Source organism: Calonectris borealis, chromosome 11 (assembly GCF_964195595.1).
Source record: "Calonectris borealis chromosome 11, bCalBor7.hap1.2, whole genome shotgun sequence".
In the NCBI taxonomy this organism is placed as follows: domain Eukaryota; kingdom Metazoa; phylum Chordata; class Aves; order Procellariiformes; family Procellariidae; genus Calonectris; species Calonectris borealis.
The window spans coordinates 3,006,371-3,026,051 of record NC_134322.1 but is presented as its reverse complement, the minus strand read 5'-3'; the positions used below and the strand labels follow the sequence as shown (position 1 = coordinate 3,026,051).

The 19,681-nt window shown below is 39.3% G+C and overlaps 1 protein-coding gene across 2 annotated transcripts in view; it reads right to left on the bottom strand.

Annotated features, from left to right (window-relative positions):
• MEGF11 (multiple EGF like domains 11) overlaps positions 1 to 19,681 on the bottom strand; it is a 213,583-nt gene that overhangs the window by 105,399 nt on the left and 88,503 nt on the right. For both annotated transcript variants that reach the window (XM_075159743.1, XM_075159742.1), the window contains exon 3: positions 1,305 to 1,551. In XM_075159743.1, coding sequence (XP_075015844.1) covers positions 1,305 to 1,551 — 247 coding nt within the window. The remainder of the gene's footprint in view (positions 1 to 1,304; positions 1,552 to 19,681) is intronic.

The window sequence follows — 19,681 nt, the reverse complement described above, 5'->3', positions numbered from 1 at the left end:
AATAAAAGAAGCTGCAAATAGAATAAAAGGATGGGATTAAAACGCTTGAAATTTCTTCAGTCACTACTAAATGTTAACATTTGCAGTGTATAATGGACTGGCAAGAACTCAGCATCATTTAAAGGCTATTTAAGCTCTCTCAGTACTCATGGGGAGCCAGTGTAAGGCTAATCCCTGCAAAAACCAGCATCTCCTACATTTGCACATTGGTGCTTTTCAGCATCGCTTCTTTCTGTAATCCCAGGTTCTGACACTACCGTAGGTTCTTCCCCTAACCGACTATCCTCTGATGAGGATGTTCATACAGCATATCAGCAGTTGGCCCTGTAAGTACTTACTGCTGAGAAATGACATACTAATGTCAATGGGACCACTCCTAATAGTAAGCAGAGTCTTTAACAGTGAGTGCTTCCAGGACTGAGGCCACAAGTCTATGAAGAAATCAGGTATTAAATAAAATATTCAAAAGGCATATCACTTATTTATGAGGGTTAATATTATCTTTATTTTTTACCTTCCCCTTCATGCAGGTCAACAAATAATATTAGACTGCAAAAGTATTAAGTCACCTCCAATCAAATTCAGCGACTAAATTCTCTTTTCCCCTTAAATAATTTTGAAAAACATAATTACTTCTGAAACTACTGAAAGATCTCTAATGAGAACTGATGTTACACTGTGGGCAATTTTAAACAAGGAACTATTGCTTGCTGTCCTAAAATTAATATGCAGATTTTGTGAATCCTACTGGTAAACTTTCAGTGTGGTGGGTGGGGATTTAGCTACATGATTCTCGTTAAAGTTAATAGGAGTCACACCGCTAAATCCCTGCTCACTATGCTAAAAATTTACCCCCTAGATAGTAAGATGATACAGTTAACAGTAATGCTTCCTCAGTTAGTTTGAAAGTCAAATAAATTGGAGATGGTAAGTCCCATTTGATACTGCACTGGACTGCTAATGAGTTGAATGTCCAATTGCTTACAAAAACTCAACCGTAATTTGGATTGTATTCACATACTGAAATTAGGAACAGGTACAGTTGTTGTACAAGCTGGAAAACAGAATGAATTTTTAAGTTCACTTTAGCACTAGATTTTATTTTATTATGCAGACAGGTATAATTATCAGTAAAAGAGATTTCCTTTATTTAGTCTCTCTGAAATTTTGTTACCTGATTTCTACAAAGGGAAGTGTATAATATACAGATTGTGTAAATTTTGCCAATTACTCATTGCATTAAAAGCGGTCAAAGCAAGGCTGTTAAATGATGCGGAGGAAAATACACCTATCGTTGAACTTACAATACCCCCGTGTATCCGGGAGCACAGTGACATTCTCCTGTTTTATGGTCGCAGGTAGCTCCGTTGTGACATTGGCATTTAAACTGGCAGCCCTTGCCGTAGCTCCCAGGGTCACAGAGCTCTTCACAGCGCCATCCGCGGTACCCATCTGCGCAGACGCAGGCACCCGTGATGGGGTTGCAGAGAGCCTCATTCTGACACTGGCAGCGGTTGCTGCAGTGGGGTCCCCAGTGATCGCTATCGCAACCTGCAAAACATACAGTCATTTACCAAGATGATTAGGAAAGTGCATCGCAAGCACCTCATCTCAGCCTCTCATGCTTAGGTTGGCAAGCAGGCAAAGGCACTGTTAATACCAGGAACTTTCTAAAGGGCCCTCAAACTTTCTAAAACTACCCCCCTGATCCAGCAATGTACTTTAGCATGCAAGGAGACAACAGCACTAGTTATATACCTAAATTTGAGGACTTGTTTAACACCCTTATTGGATCAGGACCTAAATCTTTTAATATCCTGTTTCTTAGTGCTCTTAGATAGCTGGAAGGAATGAATTTATAGTGGAATTAGATGCAGAGGATCACATCCTGACTGCAGTGTAGTTAATGGCAGGTAGTATGGCCAAGCAAATCCTGTAGATTTAATAATGTCATCAAATACTGTTTCTTTGCACTGTTCCCATAAGATAATAAATACGATAATCTAAAGAAGGCTTTCTCCTTTTGGTGTTGCTTTTTGTCGATTTTTTTTTTTCCTGGAGTAAAGTGATGGTAGGGAAGAAAATAACACTGGAGACAGGATTTCATGAGGCTGCTTAAACCAGGCTTGGGGATGAAGGTATGGAGTGTGTATGTCAGCTAATTTCTGTGCTAGTAACAGTATGTATTAGCATTACAGAAGGGCCCCAAACCCTACGGCCATTGACACGGAGGGGAGGTTCCCTACAGAATGCTTTAAAGCACAGTGAGAACCCTTCACGTGACAATCCTGCCTGATACCTCCTCCTTGTTTGTGGACCATATGCAGGATGAGAGAGGGAAGTCAGCGTTACAGAAACAGCTTGATCCTGATTTGTTATAAAAACAGCCATCAGCACCTGCAAAACGCCCTTTTAAGATGTATGCACACTAGACAGCTCAAAGCAAACAACCAGAGGTTAAGGTTTCCTCAGTAAATGGTCAGCAGAAAACCAAGGATTTCTTCAGTAGTCCTACCCTCTGCTTAGCAGCCTTTCAATATAGCTATGTCAAGGGTGAAGAAAATCACCATTCTATTCAGAATAGAGTTGCTGGCAAAATCTCTGGTAAAGACACGTTACAGATCATTTTCCGAGTACAGTGGGGTGTGCTCAGAGAGCTGGTTTCAATTATACCAACAACAACTCTTCTACCAGTGTAAAAATCCACTGCTATGCAGGAAACGAGCATGTAATCCCAGCAACAGAGCTGTCTTCACAAACTCTTTTATTTGCAAACATGTAAACTAATCCCCAGATGACACTCGCTGCTTCTCAGGCCTGGATCTCTGTTTCCAGACTTCGCAAGGTAAATGTAAAGCCCACTTAAGCCTGAAGCTCTTGTCCTAGAAATTTCATAGCCCTTTCCTTCTACAGTACGCGGCTATAAACCCACACTGGATGACTAGATCTATCAGTTAATTTGGGCAATCTTTTTGTCCTTCTCATTGGTCAGTCTGAGGATACTCGGTAGAAAAAGAAGAGAAAGAGACTTTACTCAACTAGCATTGCTGATTACCAATTTACAAACTTGTGTTTCTTGAGCAACAGTGTTAAAGACCAAAATAAGAGAAGACAATTCCAGGGCCTCCAGAAGGATCTGCAGGGTCTTACAGGATGCACATGCAGAGAGAGATGGTTTTGTGCCCTGCAGAAAGCAGAGCATGCAACATAGCCCTGTGCATGATCCTGCTTGTGCCTCACACAAGATATTTTATTGCTTTGCCTCGTTTTTCCCACAGCTGTAAACAGGGATGATAGTTCCTCACTAACACCACTGGGAGCCGTGCAAACAAAATCTTACTCTTTATAAGTCTTAAATTATTACTGAGAATCTGTGGAAAGAGATGATCTATCTTTATTTCACATAGACATTCGCTAAGACTCTGTAAGCCTTCTCGGGCAGGGAGCAAATCTGCTGGAGCTGATGGAGTTTCCCAGCAATTTCTGTTCCAGAAACACTGATTTGTTTTCCGCAGAACTGGAACATCGAGGGATGCAGTTCTGCACCTCCACAAAGGGTACAAATCTGAACCCCACAAGCATAGCCGATAGCCCTTTGCATGGGGAAGTGGAATGCAGGAATACAACTTAACCCTGCCTGCTTCAGGGACTTGATTCCTACGTTACCACACCTCACATTAAAGCCCTGACTGCCAGACTGTGGGTTGCTCTGGGCTGATATAATTCCAGCTGCAATTAATTTGCTTAATATGAATAAATAACACTCATTAGAAGATGTGACTTGTATCTTTGGTCTGCCATGTCTCAGGTGAGTGCTCCAGTCATCAGATTTGTCTCCTCGGTTTGTGTCTTTCACTTTGAAAGAAAGTGAAGGAGAAAGCAAACCTTTTATAGGAAGGGAAAACCATTTCCCATCATCAGCTCAAGCATCTTGTTTCACATTTACAGTGTCTGCCCCAAACACAACTCCTTTTATGTAAGTCAATCTTATTTGAACACTTATTTACTATTGATATTTGGTCATATGCTTGCTTTCTCCCTGTACCAAATTTCACTCCACAATCTAGCCAAAGGGAAGAGCAAAATGTTGAAGAGCAGAAATTCCTCTGATTGGTTGTAAAATCATAAAAAACCAAATCTGAATAATAAAAGAAGCCTGCAGTGACCAGAAAACCAGCTGGCAGTTAGACAGATTTTTCCAAAGGTTTCTAAGTACAAGGCATCAGTGAGCATACATTGCAACATTCAGTATGTTTAGCCCAAAGTAGCTAGCCAAAATGTTTTAATTATCTATGAAATGAAACAGCTTGGCATACCAGATAGCTACTAAGAATGTGAATTTCAAGGGGATTTATTAGGGAGAGAACATAAAAATTAGGATTAAAGTACATCTGAATGCTCATGGAAGACACAGAAAAAAATAGAATTACAAAAAGATGAGGCTTGTACTGTGCCTCATTTACAATGCCTGATACAGCCTTTGCACTTGTTAGGCTCCTTTTCATGTTCCTAAGATTACAAGTAGGTTTTGATTACAGTTCTCCAAATGGTTTGAAACCGGAGTCATAGTGTATGTGTATAATCAACGTGAACATAGTATGTGTGTATAACCAAGGTGAACATCCTGTTGTCTCTCTAGTGACGGGATCATATATACACAATGACAAGTTGGCCTCTTCTAGATTTAAGTCTTTACCTCAGATGGTAAAGATTTTCTGCTTTTAGCTACCAGTTGAAGCCCTATATATGTCACAATGAGCAGAGCCATTTAACGCAGTATCAATTCATCCACTGCTGATTAATTGCAAAGGGAATTGAGTGAAATTCATTGGCAATGTATTAGTGTAAAATTTGTGATAACGAAATATCATCCTCACTTGATTTTACACTGCAGTTATCTCACATGAAAATAAGATCTTTGTAGCTCAAAGTTTATCAATACCTGTTGGTTTGCTTTTCCCCTTTCCTTTAAGTCCCATATTGCAGTGACAGACTGTGGAGTTGCAAGTAAATTCTTTACCTATATGATTTCATTGGGACGTTATGCGGTATTTATACTGTGGTAACTCATAGATCTGCATTGTGGTAACTTCTGTACCTTTACAAAGGTATGCAGATACAGAATTGATAAGCTAAATCCAAGTACTTAGTTATAGAAGTAATTCCACTGAGCTCAGTCGGACCACTCACGTGAGACTACTCAAGTGCATAACTAGCTATGGGATTGGTATCTAGTAGTTCCAGTTAGAAAATTAAAAAACAGAAGAAACCAAAGACTTCAACAACCAGGACATATTTTTTTCTATATACATCAGTGTGGCATATCCTAGCTGGTGTGTGACAGTGATTCCAGTTTCTGAGATACAGGGCAAAGCAGCCTCAGAGCCACAGAAGTCCGCTGCACTTCAGGATCGTCAGCACCACTTCTCCTATGGGCACAGAGAGGCCATTTTAAAATACAACCCAAGCCCAGCACAGTCTAATCCTGCTCTTGTTGATAGCCTCTATGTGTTACCATAATAGAGATAAATAATAATAGCAACAACATGTGAACAGAAAGCTGATTAAAGCTTACACAAGAGCTACACTGTAAATGCATATGCCACTAAAAATGTCAAAATGATACAGAGATTTTAACTATACCATCAATAAGGAAAGTGACCTGAGAGTGGTGAAGTCAGGGAGGTACAAATGCTCACTTTAGACTGCATGTGTGGATGTCAATACCATGAGAGATGAGTCTGAAATAGCTAGCGCTCTCTTGGGAGATGCTACATTAAAGGGAGCTGCCATATTTCAGGTCACGTGCTAACGTTCCCTGGCAAACGTGCTAACTTACTCACTTTTTCTCCTTCGAAAATATGACTAGTGATTAACTGTCACCAATAAAAATGAAAATAACTCCGAAAAGGATGATGCTGGGTGCCTAAGCATAATTGCAGTTGTCTGCATACGGTAGTATGACAGGTGAAAGATTCATCCCTCTGTGGAAAGCTTGCTCGATACAGCAAAAGTGTTGTCTTCCTCTCTGCATCCTTACCCCCATCCTGAAGCCGCAGTGGCTTGTTGGAGTGAGGGCTAATTACAGCAGGCTCTGCATATCCGCTGCTATAGTCATGCATGACATCCTGTTACCAATTCCATCCTGTTAAATACACAACGAGCACACATTGGAAGTGCTGCTTCACTCCCAAATGGCTGTTTTCCCCTCTAGGAATGATTAATGAATTGCTGTGTTCTGGGTCAATAGAGCTACCCAGTATTTAGTGCTGCAGCACAAGTTGGACAAAGATGAAGCAAACACACAAGTTTGAAAATTTAGCAGATAAATAAAAGGACTTCCAAGGAAGGGACGACATTTATCAAGTGACTTATCCCAACAAGAGAGAGTCAAAAGTGCTCTTCCAGTGCTTTTCCACCACTGCACAGATACACTATTAATACAAAACCAGCATCTTCTATCACAGCAGCACCAGAATCTGTGGTCTTAAGGTCTATGCTTATTTTGTTCTCATTAGCATAAACCTGCATGTGTCTCTTTTTATAGCTAGTGACCAGTCCTGTATTCTAGGTGTGCAAAGTGGGACATTCATAGACATTCTGCAGAAGGCACAGCTGAAAAAAATCAAGTGGTTGATTTTCTTAGCCTAAGGACTCAGGACCATATTTGGCTGATGGCAATCTTCAATTAATCTGCTCTTTAAAGGAACTTTCTGCAAATTTGCTAAAGCACAGAATGTAGCTCATAGTCAATAATCAATATTCTGGAATATTTCCAAATTCATTTTGAAATGTTTAAATGAGACACTAGCCTTTAAAAAATGCAAACAGGAAATAAAATTAACTTACTAAATCTAGGAGGACATAGTTTAAGATAGATTATTTTAGAATTTATTTTGAATTTAAGGCTAGATTCTCCCCTTAATATAACTGTACTACTGTAGAATGATTATATGAATATCAATTAAGGTGAAATGCAGCCCGAACTCTGGGTGGGTTTCTTTTGGTCTAATTCAGTTTTGGATTTTAAATGGCTGGCCCAGCTAATGCAAAGCAGGAAAAGAAACAGCAAAAGCTAAAACATATGCCTGGATGTAGTGAATAAAAATTTAAAATAATCAATTAGCTTTTTATTCCCTGCGTTTAGCCCAATAGGAAAATTATAGTCCCTGTATTGAGCTGATGTCTACTCGCTGTAAAAACATGATTCATTTTGGCACAGTTCAACACCTTTGGAAACAGAAGCCAAGCCTGCAATAGGTTTGAAACAAGGTCCATGAAGAGGGAATCCCCTTACAAACCAGTTTGTGTTTGGCTCTGAGCAGCGCTGAGTCCCTCACGTGCTGGCACTGCAGGTAATACCAATACACTTCCAAAGGCATGAGCCAGTGTATTGAAAAATCACTCACTGATCTGCTCGATTCTAAATGAAAAACACCTGTTTATAAGACTGTTTACCCTTGGAATTTCTAACACGTGTTTATGGACCATGGCTGTCCTCAAAATAACCCAGATTTTCAGTAATTCCCTTCAAAAATGTTCTTACAAATGCTTAGAGACCAACATTTAATTCTGTGATTTCAGAATGAGGAAACCTCATCCATACAACAGACACACTAGTGGGTACAGGCAGATTAGGCCACACTGCTCAAACTGCAGCTGATTTTCTTCTTCATAACCGTATCAAGATACTGATAATCTACCACGCAACAACATGTCTTGCTCAGGTCTTACAAATGAGAGGGTTCCTATCTGTCAAAGCAACAAATAGGTTGGATTTCTGTAAATAAATACTTTCTTGGGGAACAATGAAGTTAACAATAGATTTTAATAAATAATTCTGCTCCAAATATAATTTAGATTATCTGAACTGTTTCACAGGCAGGTAGTTGGTAGCATTGTTCATTTTCCGCTGTTAGATGCTTTGTCCAGCCCCTGACAACTTCTCTGTTATGCAGAATTTACCATCTCCAGTTTCAGTTTCAGGCTCACTCAGTCTGTTGGTTTAAGGAATAGAGGAAAGGGAATTTTAGCTTAAATCAGTAAGCTAAAGCAGTAGTTTTTGCTTGTTAAAGTACATTTTTATATCCTGTTCACCGACAAGCTGGGACACCTTCCATGTACAGAGCAATAGCTTGAAATCTGGCAGAGCACTGTCCCACACCCAGGGGTGTGCTCACGTGTTCCCAGTGAAAATCCACCTGTACCTGATCAAACCATAAAAAATGCAATTTGCAGACACTCAGTGCCACCTCTGGATAATTCATTACCTACATTCCTCAAAGATTTCATCTGTATTAAAAGCAATCTGCAATTAAAGGCTTCAGGGGCTTAGCAGGACTTCTCTTACAATTGTTCCTAGTAGCAGCCATGGACCACTGGCTGTTTAATCTCCATGTAGTAAGTGGTCCACAGAGAGGGTGACAGCCTTCTACCCTTAGTCCATTACCCACATGTCAGAGGTTTGTTCTGGTCCATGCTGATGAACCGTCTGTATATCAGCTTGATGACACTCTTGAAGGGATTTTTCATATTCTCCATTTGCTTTTTAAGGAAAAACAAACAAACCAGGGAACATCACACATAAATAAGGCACTTGACTTATGAAGTTGATGTCACAAAAATAAGAAAATGTCAGATTAAAGGTTGGAAGTGCAGTAGTAATTCAGTATTTGAGCCTAAGAATTATGATATTTTCTTTAATTATGTGAGCACAGGCTACCATTTACATGCCCTGGCATTTTCTGCCTTCTGAGCTTGTAGCTTTGCAGCCTTAAGGTTCCTAAGCATGGGTTTCTGTGCAACAGTGTATGCACTAGCGTTTTTATCTCCAATGCCAGATTTTCTTTCACAGCATACGCAACTATAATGAGGAAAATGCCAGTCTCAATGTTTACGTCTCTAAGACTGCCCAGAGAATATATTTTGCATATGTAAATACACATTTGTAAAACTATCCACCCAAGCGGCAAAATCTGAGGTTAATCTGAGGCTGGCAGAACTTGCAGTCAATCTCATTTTCCAAGTTTATAGATCAGTCTTTACTAGATAAAAAGGAAAAGATGGGAACATCAGCTGATTTTTCCCGAAATGGATAGATTATTACTCACAGGAGGAAATTAATCTAATTTTGTGTTTGTTTTTTTTCTTAGAGACAGAAGGACAGCTTTTCATCTTTCAAGAAAGATTGTACTGATTCTCTCTGAAGTTCATTGTCTGAATCAGATAAGAAACATGTGGCTGATTTAGGTCATTATTTAATCCCAGATGATGATCTCATTAGTCATTGACTCTCCGACATGTGGTACCTAATTCAATCACAGCACTTTAGAGACCCTGCAGTTTATTTAGTATCCTCCGAGGAAACATTTTCTTTCCAAAGTAATCCTTGTTTAAAGAACATTCCCACAGTATTCTGTAGAATGCTTAGAACAGTTACCTAGTCATACATTTTTATTTTGGATAAATGAAAACAAAATCACTCTAAGTCAAAGAAAAGTTCAGTACTTGGATGTCAGGCTCATCAAATCCCATAATGCACTCAATATATTTCGGAAGCAGCAAAATGGGAGAAACAACTTCTACTCCTGACAGGTATCAAAGTGTTGTGTTTTCAGAATTTCCATCATGAGCTATTTTGACAGAGGCTTCAAAAGCAGTGAAAATTAGAACACAAAAAAAATCTGAGAATATTTCCTATTTCTTTTTGTAGAAATTACTGCTCAGTTTAATGAGCCTTTAACTCTACTGACACTCTGGATGTTACAAGGAGTTTAAAATCATGAAACGCTTCATAAGGGAGCGACAACATTCTATACAACACTGGCAGCTTGTCTTCTCATTATAATTTTTTTAGAGAAGATGCTGCATTCTTTAAAATGTTTTTTTAGTGTCATATTAATGGGAGGCAAAGTCTGTTCTTTAATTAGAATTTTACTGTGGTGAATTAAAAAATACATGGGCAGAGTATCAAGAGTCTAATAAAACTAAATGAAGATACTATCTTTCCTCTGTATGAAACCCAGCAGTCTTTGCTCTGGCAAAACTTCCATCAATACTTCATTATTATTGTCTAGGACGGGATTGTAATAATAAGATCTGCAAGTAACTTACTTCCAAATTCTGTCTTCCAACTGGGTAAAACATTCTCTCTCTCTCTCTCTCAACATCTATAATGGACTTTAGATGTTTCATTGACTATATCACGAAATTTTCCTGTAATGCCTCTGCACAGAAGTACTACCAGTTTTGCCTGCAAGAAGGGGTAGAAACACATTTGGATAGGCCTAAAACATGGCAGGACAGGTATAGTGGAAAAGACCAAGCATCCTTCAACAATGAAATGTTGGAGAGGCCACCAGAGGGGCTCAGGAGTGGCGGCAGGCAGCAGCATTGTTCTAAGGACATTCACAGAAAACTATGCAGAAATAGAGAGAGGCCTTTGTCACTGGAGATTAGGAGCTGTTGATACCACATCCGTGCCTGGTGCGAAACAGTTCAAAGGCTTATGAAAAGCTATGTGCAAGTATCTACATATGGCTACTTGCTATTCTAAACAGTGTATGGTCTTTAGCTGAGTGCTTAGCAAGGTAGAGCTGTGGAAGCAGAAACAAACCCTCTTCCCCTTCTCAGTTCATTAATGCCAGTTGACTCTGATACAGCTTAGAGCAGATCCATAGGGCCAGTCCGGCAACGGCAGTAGGCTAGCCATGCTGGATGCCCTTCAGTCACATCCTCGTCAACGTCCCTGCAACTGGGCAGGAGAATACTGTCCATCACCTGAGGAATCCACCATGCTGAAAGTAATCTGATCTGACCACTGAAGTCACCTTTCCACCTTCTGTGACTGCAGAGTGGTGTTAACTGCATAGGATCGAGTGGGATCAATCCCATTTGGCAAAGCTCTCAGGGAGATGTGCTCAGCTCTTTATTTTTCACAGCACATAAACTGAGCATTGGAAGGTCACCCTGCTAATGTTTTGCCAGATATGCAATATACCTTTATTTGCAGTTAAAGTAGTGCTTAAAGAAGAAAAGCTTCTTGTCACTAAAATAGCAAGTGTTAGAGAGCATGTTCCTTCTCATTCCCGTTCACACACAGGGATGTATTTGTCCCTTCACCTTTGGCTGCGTAGGTCAGCATGCAAATTGACATGAGCAGAAAGATTGGCCGATCAGTGGATAAAATGGTACTATCAAGATAAGCATGTGGAAGAAATGCTACACTAGCTAGCCAGCTTCAAATTATACCATAAAGATTCACCTTCAAGGGGATGTATAGGCACATCCCTCATGCATACATAACACATCATCAGTCATTTTTAAGGTGGTCAATAAGCAATTTATTTTATTGCATTGGTATTGAAACCCGAAGTAAACACTGTGGACTGTGGGACTTGCTTTTATTTCCAACAGTGTAGTTGTAGAGTAAAAAGAACCACTTCTTCCCCTTTGCCACAGACCTATCCTACATCTACTGCCTGTGCACTGCTTCTCAGCCAAATAATATCAGCTTAAAGGATGTTCTACCCCAGCAGCTGAAGCTAGGAAAAATCTTACCTTCTCTAGTGTGAATTCTGTTACCTAAGACTTTGGGAGAGAATTAGAGCAGCAGAAGGCCTGGTGGCCTTTGAATTGGGTTTGTCTTTTATATCTAAAACTGTTCAAAGGCTTACAAAAAGCTATGTGCAGGTATCTGCACAAGCTACTTGCTGTTCTCTTTTCTTCTAGGCATACTTGAATTTTCACATGGCTCTTTAATGTTGAGCTATAATGTCTTCAAGATATCTTAAATACACTGCTGTCTTTCTCTTATACACCATAAATAGTAACGTCCCTTTCAGGCACATAAAAAGAAACAGTTTTTTAAAAAAGTCTTGCCCTGTGTAACCCAGTAAAAACTAGAAGGTTCACTCATCAAAACCATTGCAAGACTCAGCACAGTCTCTGCAAAACCTTTCTTATATTTACCAACAGAAAAAAGCAAGTCTGAAACTATTGGGAAAAAAAGTAAAAATACTGAAACACTAGAATATTATGCCCTCTTTTCACATCATTCAGGCACTGAGATGTGGGATGCTCTGTTAATAAAGAGATAATCAGAGAGGTAGAAAAATACCGTGTAGCTTAAATACCAGGAGTCAAAGCATGGATGGCTCTAAGTGTAGTGGATGGCAGAGCACACACACCCGAGCACCAAGAGAGTTTTATGCAGTAAAATCCAGTGTCCCTAAAGCAGCTCCTTAGACTGCAACACTGCTGCAGCTCTTCTGCACCACTTGTTTAGGATGCTAATGCTGAGAGAGCAAAGCAGCCACAGGTCTCATAACCTGATCCAGCAGTTTATACTCACATCACAGCCAGCAACAAAATGCAGAAGCCCCAGGTGTTGAGCTGAAAATAAAGAAGACGCCACTGCCTGCCTCCCTGTGGCTTCCTCTACATATTGGTAGGGCTTTTGTTTCATTCTGGAGAGCTAGGCAGGAAGATAAAGTCTTGTCTCATAAATTATTGAGATTGGATGTCTAAACCTTGATATTTTATTTTGACTTCTGAACGTGTTCAAATGTTGTTCACAGAAGCATAAATTAATGCCAAATTCTAAACCAGAAGTTGCTCTAAACTGGGAAATGAAACTTTTTGTTATGATGTTAAAAACAGACAATTCTTAAACTGTTTTACATTTTGAAAAACAGGATGATCAAAACTGTTCATTCTCACAATCAGTTATGGGTTTGCTGAACTGAAGTGTTTTGACAAAATCATAACCATATGGAAGCCAGTGCTTTCGGAACAGTTTCACCCATTGTGGATTACTGCATTAAGTAATCAAATGTCAGGGAGGCAGAAAACAGTAAATCATCACTCCACATGTTATTTCCTCATTGTTTACAAACAATGCGTTAGTGCCTCCAGCATTATCAGTGGGTCAGCTTCAAAGAAACCAGGAAAATTTACATAGCAGCTCAAGTTCCTGGCTCTGCTGTGTCAGTTCTTGGCGGTTCAGTCTCGCTTTTAGCAGTCCGAGAAACTGCCTATGTGAAACAGCTTTCTCTCTGGATTAATTTAATTTCTCTCTTTTTTAGTGACAACTGCCACTGAGAAGTAAAAAGCAAAACAGAGATACGTGACTTCCTGGCTGGATGGCAGCAGGGAAGCAAACAGGCTTTTGCTGGAAAAGAACACAGCATCTGTATATTAAGGTTTTTAAATGCCAGATTCCCTATCAGGTTAGATCTCTACATTTTCCTGGTGGCAGCAGAACTATATTTTAAAACGCCACAGGAGAAAAGAGGTTTTCAGAGGAGCCCATCATCAAAATTGTCCACTGACCATGCTGTACAGTGCCCGTAACAAGCATCTTGGACTCAACCCAGTGCCCCTTGCAGTCAGGGAATTTCTTTCTATTGACTGTCATGGTCTTTGACAAGGGCTGGCCATCATGGGTTAAGTTAGTGCCATCTGGAGAATGACATTGATGCCACAACTTTTAAGTTTCCTTTGCTAAGCAAGGTTCTCTGCTCACCGCTGAATATCTGACCAGAGCAAACACTGCATGCACACACCAAATATTAAATAATCGATGAGAAGAAAATGACATGACCCCAAAGTAGACTGTTTTCCTTGCTGATAAACAGGAACCACCCAGAGAAATGTTGAACACTGCCTGATGCTTGTGTAGATGGTGATTGTGTAGTAGATGGTGATTTAAGAATGCTGCTGACACACATACACAAATCTGATCCATTCGTCTCCCCCTCCCCCTTCGGAAAAATTTACTAAATATATCTCACCCTTTAAATATTTAAGGATATCTGCAGAATGTTGTTGTTTTTGAAAGGGTTCTTTCCTGACTGGATTTTCCTCATCAGGCTTACTAATCAAGTTGTTTTATTTGGAATGGATAATTACTAGTTGAATAATTAATTATTCAGAGTGCATTACTAAATAAAATTCAAAGTATGCTGGTATAATAAAAAAATGACAATATGCAACAATTTGGGTTCTAAATTGTGCAATAAGATCAAAATGTGTATGTTTTTTGCTCATTTAATAGAATTGCTTCCATCATCAAAGTCCCATACAAACACTGACTAATTCTCATGGTCCATTTATGAGCTAGAATATATTTTATCACCATGTCATAGAAGGGAAACTGAGACGATCAAATTACATTAAACTACAAAGCTACCCAGAAAGTAAGTGGTAGCACTGAGATAGAACCGCTCCAAGTTCTAAAGTCTAAATTTATGCTATAAATACTTTATAGTGTATTTCTTCACTAATTTATAATTCTGTGTTGAATTAAACATATGAAAAATGATTCTTTTATGTATACAGAGATTAATTTGTAAAGTATTTTTCTGTGTCTCATCAACAAGAGTGTTTCAAAAGTGTAAACTTGATACAAACAACATCACTGGTATGCAAACTGAAGTGGTGTATGGTTTGGTGCAGGACTTGAATGTCCTGGGGAAGATGCCCAGCCAAGAACCCCCACTACCTCTCGATCAACATCGTTTCAGCCAGTTCAAGCTCGGCAAGTCACACTAAGTGACACTCGGGCCACATCTACACAGCGTTCGGCAACGCGACTGCGGCACGCACAGGCCTATTGAGCTGGTTGTAACCCAGCTCTGTCAGGCAAGGAGAGCAGTGAAGCTTCAGCAGTGTTGTCCTTAACATGGGCTAGGCAAGAATCACCTAGATACCTGTGTTGACAACTTCACTGGTAAAAGCTCTCGCTACCCTTGGCTTCGCTACTACCGGTAATTGAAAAGGCTGCTAGAAATAACAGGGCTGTCTGCTTCAATCACCCCTCTGATTGCAAAGTGGATGCAACCTTAATAAATGCTTATTCAGCATAATGAGATTCTAATTAAAGATGGCTAAAACAGTAATCAGTTCTTCATTTTCTCTAACTGCCATCCCCTGAGCTTCCAGAGTCAAAACAAGACAGAGGCTGGATGCACGGAAAAAAGGGGCACTTCTTGATACAAGGCTTTCCCAGCTGTGTGAAGCCTACCGATAGCCTACACTACCACAGAAAAGAAATAGAAGAAAATCTTAGTGTCTTTCATTTACACGAATGTTATATAGCAATTCAATAAAAAGGCTCCACTTTATATGATATTCTCTCCTGGTCTTACAGGTTCCAGCTCTACCGTTCTCTTTAAGGGAATGCAGGACTCTCCGGCCACAGTTTGCTTCTCTGTATTTTCTTCCATCACCATTATCATTGACATTGTTTTTTACAGACGTGTGCTGATCTCCTCACTCGCTTGCGCTCTAACAAAACAAAACCTACGGTAAGTTACACAATATTTGCTGCAAGATTTTCCACAGACTGTGCTGAGACCTGGTGTGGTTTGTTTCCCCGTTGATTGCCAGGGTCGCAGAATTGGAATTTTTGCAAAGCAAGAGATCCAAAAGGCAGTAAAACTACACATATAGAGATTGTTGGAGCTTCTTCAAATATTTGTTAATTAAAATTGTTAAATGTAAAGAATTAAGTTCGTATTGTACCAGAAGGATTTGTCTTTACAGAGACCTCATAGCTAGTGAAGTTTAAATGCTTTATTGTTCTGTAACTCACATATATGCAGACTCCTCTATTTGGCACATCCTTAATTTCTGTCAAACTAAAAGAATTCTAACATTTTCTGTCAGGGAGCTGGTGTAGATCTTGAAGAAAGCTTAAAAAAACCTCTACTGTTGACTCATTTCACTCATTCCTAGGCAGATCTGAAAGAAGGAAGACTTGAAAGCAATATTATGAGCCCAAGATTATCCTCGACTCTTGAAAGGCACACAGAAAATTAAATTGGGGGATCAGTATTAAAGTAGTGGAAATTATTGGGTCTGTGCACTTAAAAGATTAAGAAGGTGACTTCCCACTGAGACTTGAGAACACAGGTGCACATAATTTTAAAAATCTGCATTTTTAACCTTTTAAATTTGCTAGCAAAGCAAGGAAGTTGTTGAGGAACTGCAGTAAACATGGCAATTCAATCAGCTTCTTCCAGACTGTATCTCACAACTTTCCAATTCTTTAACCCAACAGGTCAGTCGATCGTGGAAAGACCCTTTGGCAGCTAGCAATACAGCAGCTAAACAGAGTCGAAAGCAACACAGGAACACTTTTTTAGCAACTGCATAACAAAATCTCTTAATTCACTGCAATGGTGGCTCTGGCCACCAATGTTCATGGTTGTTGAAACCAATGTCCTGTTCTCTGCTCTTCCTCCTAGGCATTGCAAGAGGACCTGCGTAAAAGAGCTAAAGGCAACTTTTTAATAGCAGTCTGGAAAAGGATTCAATTTTTAAAAGTCTGGTATCAGTTTCTGTGCAATTTTTAAATACAAGGCTCTACAATCAATAATTAATAGTGATAACACTATTTTTTAAAAGTTTCTAAAGCATGTCAGAGATGAACACAGATTTCAAGGTGTTACTTTTGCCTGTTCCAGTCGAGTGACTTCAGGCTAACTCTTAGACCTACGGACTCTTAAAACAATTATAACTCATAATGCAAATACTCTGAATTTCATTAAAAATCAAAACACCACTTGACTGCCAAGCAACAACAAGCACATTTTATACAGAAGCTAACTAATTCCGTCTTCTAAGCCTCTGAAAAAATAGTAATTGTAGCTCATCATAGCTACATCTAGCATGATAACCTTGCAATTGATTTCCGCCTGCCCTCCAATTACAGGTGAACCACTGTGATGGCTGTTTACACCTCACTTACGGCAACAGGACCCAGTTGTGGAGTAGGGCTACCATGCTGACAGCCGTTCTATACACATAACAAATATTACAACAAAGACTTATAAAGCAGATACACTAATTAAAATCCTGATCCACAGCCCACTGAAATGAAAGCAAAAGACACCACTTGTTTTCCAAACGTAGCCTTATAACCCAATTTATCTTCAGATTTGTTCTGGCAACAGACGGGCTAGCTGCCACCCACAAAATATTGCCAGGTTGAATCTTAGTAAAAAAGATTTGAAACTGTCGATCCAAGTCCTTGTTTTCTCAAGTTTCAATTATTGTAACATTTTCCTCTTAGGAGATCTTTATTACGTCCCATTCGGAGCACAGCTCACCCCGAGCTTAGCTGCCAGCATTCCTCCTCGCAGGTTCTGACTGCTTGAGTACATCCACCTTATTTGACACTATTTACACTAGCGCTGTAAAATTCTTTATCGATGCCAAGGTTTTACAGCTTAATTTTGAGGCACTCAACAGTTGTGCTCAAATATATCTGAAAGATCCTCCATGGTACCCATATGTTCTCAATTGTCAGTGAGGTCAAAACTGGCAGCTTGCTCAGCCCGCCTGAGATACAACTGTAATTCTTTGGAATTAGGGCTTTTAACAACTCTGCTTTTCCTGATTCTTGTGCAAACCACTCAATCTGTCTTGGCATTTAAATTAAAGACTTTTTTATTTGCTGTTATTTTTGACTGTTCTTGGAAATGTACTTCAATGAAATACTGTTATTGTCAAACACCTTAAAAACCAGTTTTAGGTCTAGAAAAACTATACGAATTCAACAATATTAATCTTTTTCATTAGCACATCTGGCACTGATACTTTGATAATTAGCAATGATCTAAATATTACTGCAGTTAAATCTACATGGCAGTTAATTTTAACTTCAAAACCCAGGAATGCTTACTGTACTGTTTTCCTATCAGCATTTCACCACCCCATTAAAGAAGAAAATACTTTCTGTTTTACAAAGGATCTTGGCCAAATTTAATTTATAGTAATCATAATCAAATAGCTGAGGGCGTTTTCCCCCCTAAATATTTTAAGTTAGACATAGTGGAGCAGTTAAGATTTTTATTAGGTTTTGATCTTGCATTTTGCGAAGATTGGAGGAACTATTTTTTACTGAGATGAATTTCCCAGGTTATCAACTACTTACTGCACTCTAACATAGGGAAAGGTATTCCTGAGAAAAATAAGATGATTAAAAATATAATAATAAAGGTGCCAGAGCTTACACAAATAATGTCCATTACAATTCACAGTGGGCTAATGAAAAGCCATTGTGCAACACTTGGAAAGTACGCTGTGCGTTAGGAACTACTAGAGAGCCTGATGGCAGAAAACAAGAGCAAAGCTTTTCTCAGGGGAATACTTGCACACTCCGTTCTTAAATCTCACCGGTGTGTACAAATTTTTGAGAAAAGCTCAAAGCCATTCATCTTATATAGGTGATCCTAAAAGTCTGCCATTCATAAGTTAGCATCTATAAAAAACAAAAATAAATGCCCAAGATGTCCCAGAAATAAGCGGAGACAGAGTTTACGTTTGTACGTGCAGACTGGCTGAGGACTATTTACAGGGTAATTGCCTTGGATCACTTCATTACACATTTGTCTACCTGTAGGGTTTTCCACGTGCAAGATTTTATTTTATAAGTGACCAACTTTTTTTGGCAATCAAATCACGACATGAGCTTGATATAATTGGGAAACTAGTTTACCACCAGTGATTAGTAAAAGTACATTATATTATACAGCACCACCAGTTACCAGTCATACATTTACCCTAACCAGTCATCCTTTATTGCCCTCAGATCTTTCATAGGTGTGAAAGCTCAGAGAAAATATTTGGCTGTAGGTTGAGCAAAACTCAGGAGCGTGTAGACCCAAAATATTCCTGCACTTTGATGTTACTCTCCTCTACTGAATGTGTGCAAGCAGAACAGGCGGAAGAAAACCTGGAATGGAAAGTTAGACAGGAGAAGAAAATCACTGAGACTTGGACGAAAGAAGGAGAAAATGTCTGTAAGGAAAAACAAAGAGGGAAAGGTTAAAATAAAGAAAAGAAAACCCTCCTAAAATCCAGAAATAAGAGAGAGAGAAATAAACAGCTGAAAGGAAAGATGATGTACATTCCTGCTGTCCTTGCAAAGAGCCTTACCAAAGACCCCCTGCTTTAGTGTCCCACATAGTATGTCCCTGAAAATAATGAAGGTCACCAGCATATTATAGGAAGTAGCCAGCAATGAGTAGCCCATTACAACCACCACAGAAATGATCAATTTGTTTATCCTTGTTAAATGAAAACAGAAAACAATGTGATAAGGGGATGGGCTACATATTGCCCCCCAAGGCCTTCATTCTCCAGCCGCTTCCTCTTCCCGGTGACACACGCAGGACTCTTGTCTTTTACTCTTGGGTAGGGAGGGAATAATGACTAACTGTAATAAAACAAGTAACTGCTTCCTGCACATACAACATCTAATGTCTGGTTTCCTGGGAGCTGCATTAGCAGGGTTTTATAAGTCAATTTTTAAAACTCAGGACAGCATTAAAAAACTGACAAATGCCACTCGCTCACGTCCGTGTTGTCACAGTTATTGAGGCCTCTGGAGAGAGTGTCAAACAAATAAAGCAAATTTCTTTTTTGCTTAATTTGTGTCAATTGATTTCCTATTTTTAATTAATAATTCTAATTATGATGCAGCAAATTTACCCAAGAGACACAACTAGTTTAATCAGCATGTATTGATTGTAACTGTAGAATTATCCCAATGTTCCTGACACCATTGATTTTCTGTTGCACGACTGTAAGAAAACACAAGCTGGACTGACTCTGTTGTCAGCTCACTGTGTTGATGATCCCTAAGCTATGAATTGGTGCTCCTGACCTTACA